The 6,000-nt window shown below is 37.4% G+C and overlaps 2 gene segments (V, D, J or C); one reads left to right on the plus strand and one right to left on the minus strand.

The window, feature by feature from the left end:
- Window positions 1–1,427: 1,427 nt before the first annotated feature.
- Window positions 1,428–3,350, plus strand: LOC137199094 (Ig kappa-b4 chain C region-like). The segment is given in 2 exon segments: window positions 1,428–1,622; window positions 2,875–3,350. A coding segment is annotated over 1 exon segment (249 nt).
- A 1,163-nt stretch (window positions 3,351–4,513) lies between these two features.
- LOC137198550 (immunoglobulin kappa variable 2D-29-like) lies at window positions 4,514–5,089 on the minus strand. The segment is given in 2 exon segments: window positions 4,514–4,821; window positions 5,038–5,089. Coding segments are annotated over 2 exon segments (360 nt in total).
- Window positions 5,090–6,000: the final 911 nt, after the last annotated feature.

Here is a 6,000-nt window from a genome sequence, read left to right on the forward strand (position 1 = left end):
AGATAATATTTAGTGTGATTTATATTTTTTGGTGGTGGGAGCTGTGATTATGAAAGTTTCTGATGCAGATTTGTGTTTTCATATTTTCTGTTAACAGGATATAATTGAGATAGATGTGATCCAGTATGAGGCCGAGGTCAAAGGTCATGACCAAGTAATTTCAAACCAAAAGTCCCCGGCCAATCTCTCTCCTCATTGGTCGGTAAATGGGTTGATTATCATTTTAAAACATTGGATCAAATCATAATATGGTAAGAATTGATGGAGAGAAGCTGTGATGGAAAACTTAATTGATTTCCCCCGAGACAATCATTGTCTATAAACTGTTTTCCTGAAAGTGTTCTGACATATTTTCATTTATCTTAAAAACTACAATGTGCAAATTATTTAATCTATTTAATATGTGTGTGTGTGTGTGTGCGTGTGTGTGTGTGTGTGTGTGTTCAGTGAACTGTATCAGTCTCTGCAGTAGCTTCCAGCTGCAGCAGTCAGTTCAGTTTCTGTTCAGTCTGACTGAGGGAGGTTTTTGTACGACGCTTTTTCACTGTGTGAACACACGCTGACTGTTGATATAGTGATAACTCTGACAGTAATAAACTCCTGAATCTTCAGCCTGAACTCCACTGATGGTCAGAGTGAAGTCAACTCCATTCCCTGCTCCACTTCCACTGAATCTGGAGGAGATTCCTGTAACTCTGTCTGATGTTCCATAGATGAGAAGTTTAGGAATTTCTCCAGTTTTCTGATGGTACCAGGACAGATAGTATTTTGAACCATACCAGTGAGCAACTTGTCTATTGGCTTTACAGTCAATAGAGACAGTTTGACCAAGCTGCAGTGATTTGGCTGCTGGTTGAGTCAAGACAACATTTTGTCCAACAGACCCTGAGGAGAGAGAAGAAACACTGGACATGAGATGGTGAAACTCAGCTACACTCCAAATGATTTTCACATGACAGAAAAATGATTTTCCTCACCCTGAGTGAAGCAGAGGAGAGTCCAGATGAGGACGGAGATCAAAGTCATGTTTTTGATGAGGAGGATTTCTGTGGCTTCTGTTGTGATGAAGGACAGCTGTCAGTCATCCAGTGTTCAACTCTCAGGACTATAAACTCTCCCAGAGCACTGGAGCATGGTGCTGCTGATGCAAAGTGGCTCTCTATGGAAATGCTCTGACTGACTCCAACAGGGACTTGGATTACTCTGATGATGCTGTTTCATCAATGGATCAATCAATTTACCAGAGTATTGATTAACTATGTGCCAGTGATCATTTTCTGTGTTTCATTTATGTTCTGTGAACAGATTGTCTTCAGAAATGTCTGTTTTGGTTCATTTTACATCTACAACACTCAGTTTTAATTCAAGACATAATTTAAAGTACAGTAAACATGAAACAAAATGATTAATTTTAGAATAAGAATATAAATTATTGGCCTACTGTTATATATTTTCATATCATCCAGCTGTGTTTCACAGACTGAGGCTGTTTTTGTAGAGTTTGTTGTGTTCAAAGTCAGAGAGCCGTGTCTCTCTACAGTGAGAGGTTTTTGTACGACGACTCAGTCAGTTTGTATCACTGTGGTACACGTTCGGTGGAGGAACCAGACTGGATGTTGGAAGTAAGTTAAACTTTTAAAGTATTTTATTAAATCCTGAGTGATATTTAATTTTTTGCACATATGTTTTCTCTAGAAATTGAAATTTCTGGTTTTATATCTTAATTTCTAATTTCTGACCAACAGTTGTCCACCAGCAACAAAAATAAGAGTTTTGTGTTTGAAATTTAAATGATGAATCAATATATTCTAAGTGTTTGGTCCACAGTAGAAATCATGTAATGTTTTAGATTCAGGCTGAAATTTGAGGACTTGTAGTTTTAGTTTAATGTGACAAAGTCAGAGAGCCGTGTCTCTCTACAGTGAGAGGTTTTTGTACGACGACTCAGTCAGTTTGTATCACTGTGGAGGACTTTTGGTGGAGGAACCAGACTGGATGTTGGAAGTAAGTTTCTGCTCAAATATTAAATATCGAATCATCAGTTAAGTTTATAATTTCTGTGTCTGAACATTTGTAGTCAATATAAGTTTCCACTGAGCTGATCTAAAACACTTTAAAGTCTCAATTTTATTGTTCATTTCTCCTCTTTAACCTTGAAGTTGAACTCAAAGCAGCTTTACTGAACTTTTCTTTACATGTTCCAGTTAGTTTTTTAAAATGTGAACAGCAGAAAGATTAAAGAACAACAATCCTACTTTAAACATGTTTTTAAATTTTAATCTTTAATCTCCAATTTGAGTGAATGTTGAGTTAAATTTATTCTGAACAGTGTGGGTGATGATAAAAAATGCTGCACATCTCTCATCATTTAAAATGACAGAAATTGTCTTTTAACCTCAGTTTGAAATATTTATTTGTTCTTAAAGATATTTGTTTCTTTAATATGTCTCAACATGTTGTGTATATTACGGCTGTCTGTTAGTTTTTGCTCATAATGTCCATTAACACTGAATCTGATTAATTGTTGCTCATTTGATAGTTTTGTCAGTAAAGTTGTTGGTATAAATTCTAAAATTAAATCAAGGATTTCTAAGATGTATTTACAAACTTTATGTCCTTATTTTCAATAAATAGTGTAAAATAAAATGCAGTAAAGAGTCATATGAGGACTCTTTCTGTGCTGATCTGCATGAGAGGTTTCTTAAAGGGAAGTGAAACAATGTGTGAGTGAGTGACTGGTGGAGCAGAAAAAACATCTGACAGAAACTCCTTAAAGGGGAAAATCCACTCTCACGCAGTAAAGGTGTCCAAGTGTCTGGTGTTTGATTGACAGATGTGTGGTCCCTGTCCTCTAATGTGATTGGTGTCTCCTAGGTGATGTCCGTCCCACCCTGACAGTGCTGCCCCCCTCCAGCGAGGAGCTGCAGCAGGGGAAGGCCACGCTCATGTGTCTGGCCAACGATGGCTTCCCCTCAGACTGGAGTCTGGCCTGGAAGGTGGACGGCAGCAGCAGCAGCAGCTTGGAGCAGAGCAGGAGCCCCGGGGTGCTGCAGAAGGACGGCCGCTACAGCTGGAGCAGCACCCTGAGGCTCCCTGCAGACCAGTGGAGGAAAGTGGGCACTGTGACCTGTGAGGCCACCCAGGGCTCCCAGACTCCAGTCTCAGAGACACTGAGGAGAGACCAGTGTTCCTAGTCCTGACCTGACTCACTGCTACTGCTTTTACTCTGCTACTGCTCTCACTCTGATCTCTGCAACTATCTCTCTCTTTTATTTCACATGTTTCAGTAACAATATTTACTTGCTTGTTGTAATGTTTCAATATAATTTCAGTATTTCCAGACAATAAAGATCTGTTCATCAAATCACTTGTTTTCATCTTTATTATCATAAATGTGTCTTAATTATTTTCTCTTAATGGTAACAGTAATGATATTAAATCCTGATAAAAACTGAGTTATAAATGTTTCAACTGCTCTATGAAGACTTCAGAAGGAAAATGTAAGATCACATAATGTATTGATTCATATACTGTATATTAGGAAAGTATTTACACTCAAACAACACTCTTAGATATTATGTGATTAATGCTACACAGTCATGGTGGTAGAAAGTCCATAATTTCTTTTCATAGTTTACAGTAAAGTCATAATAATTGTAGAAATTGCTTTGCTGGAGTCACTTCAGATTTGTCTGTAATAATTAGTTATTGATTAATTTTAATGAAAGATCCTCCAATCATCTTATGTTACTTGTTAAGTGTGTCAGTGCAAAAAATCTAATATTTTTATTTTTTCAGATGTATTAAAAGCATATACATAATCTTTTAAACAAAATCACAAAACCCTCAGAAATATGTTCTAATTCTGAAATAAAAAGCAAAATATCATCAGCATAAAGAGATATAAAATGAGTGTGATCTGACATTTTAACCCTGGACATTTTTACAAACTGCTTCTACTGAAAAGCTGAAACGCAAAGACAAATGAAAGAGATGAAAAAGGGAAACAATTCAAGTATTAATTAATAACATAATGTTTTTTGGTTTATATTATAAATACTTGCTGCTGGAATAAAAACACGCAAAATGACAAATATATGTCACATGACATGATTAGTAATTTTACAACACAAATGATAGTATATTTTATAATGATAACAATTTGTAATTTATTTCTAAATAAATGTATGTTTGAGTATCTATGAAAAATAGTAAGAGATTAAATAAATAAATAATAATAGTTTTAGTGTTCATGTGTTGTAGTCAGTAGATTAAACTTATTAAAGAATTGAAATCATACTTCAACAGAGGTTAGATTTGATATTCAGACAAATGTTTCATATTCTGTATTAATGAAAGTATTTAAAATAAATCTTTTCTTGTTAAATACAGAATATTTAGTGTTAAAATGTTCAAATGAAATTATGAAAACCTCTGTTGTTTTAGTTTGAGTGCAGCTGTTGAGTCAGATCAGTTCCTCTTCAGCTGAGGGAGGTTTTTGTACGACGTTGTATCACTGTGTGAACGGGAGGCTGTTACTCTGCTGACAGTAATAAACTCCTGAATCTTCAGCCTGAACTCCACTGATGGTCAGAGTGAAGTCAGTCCCAGATCCACTTCCACTAAAACGATCTGAAACTCCAGGCTGACGGTTTGTAGCTTGATAAATCAGGAGTTTAGGAGATTGTCCAGATTTCTGAAGGTACCAGTGGAGCCAGCTACTAACACTTGAACTGGTTTTACATCTGATGGAGACAGTCTGTCCTGGAACAACAGACTGAGATCCAGGAGACTGAGTCAGGATGATTTGTCCTGATGAACCTGGAAAACATGAAAAAGAGGAGAAGGGTTATTGAGACAAATCCAGCTTGGAGAAAGATGATCAACATGAAAACAGAAGAGTATCATTTCTTTAACATGGAGAATAGATGGAAGAAGGTAAATGCTGCTTGTTTCAGTGTTTCTCCATCACAGCAGAACATCATTGTGCTGAACCTGGTTGCATCCTGAAGCAAAGTTTTCACAAGAGAGTCTCACCCTGAACAAGGAGCCCCAGGGTGGCCAGCAGTAGAGTCAGTGACATCATCATTGTGCTGCCGGCGGCGTGTCAGTGGCTCTGAAAGGTCTGGACAGCCACTGATCAACACTGGCCTCTTAACGGCTGGGAGCAGAGAGGCAGGACAGATATGCAAACACACAGAGTCAGTCAACTGTAGCTGTCCTCAACATATCATGCTGTTTCCTCCTCACTGCTGGGAGAACTCACTGTAATTTGTAGCCGATACATCAGATTTTTACCTTGTATGTAATTGTAAATAATTAGATGTAGACATCTGACAAACTCCATGACTCATGTAACAGCATGGTTAAAGCAATGCTGTTTGCAACTAAATGTGTCTAAAACAGTATGTATGTTTTTCACCAAGACAAACAGTTCTAGTGTAGAGCCGGATGTCTTTGTATCAGGGGAGAGGCTACGGGTCATATCTGAATACAAGTACCTTGGTGTTTTGATTGACTCCAAACTTTCATTCAAGGCTCAGGTGATAAAGGTCTGTAACCGGGTCAAACTCAATCTTTCAAATTTCAGGTTCATGCGAGATTATATGTCAACAGAGGCGGCTAAGATGTACATGCATTCCATGGTCATTTCCCATATCATTTACTGTTTAACGACCTGGTTGCAGGCTGGCAACACTACTCTAAAACCAATAGAGTCTTTGTATAAACGAACACTTCCTTGACAAGAAACCAGTACATTTTCATCGTTGCCCAATCTTAAAAAAATATAACTTGTTGAGTTGGGAAAACTCGATTAAATATGTAGATGTTTGTCTTATGTACCAGATTATATATGGTTTGACCTCTCCTCCGCTCAGACAGTTTGTCAACATAAGAACAACTGCATATGGGTTCACAAGGGGTGCAGCAAGAGGGGATTGCATCATCCCACTCAGAAAAAGTACTTTCAGTCGGTCTGCATTCTCTGTTAAAGCCGCA

Source organism: Thunnus thynnus, chromosome 15 (genome assembly GCF_963924715.1).
Source record: "Thunnus thynnus chromosome 15, fThuThy2.1, whole genome shotgun sequence".
Classification (NCBI taxonomy): domain Eukaryota; kingdom Metazoa; phylum Chordata; class Actinopteri; order Scombriformes; family Scombridae; genus Thunnus; species Thunnus thynnus.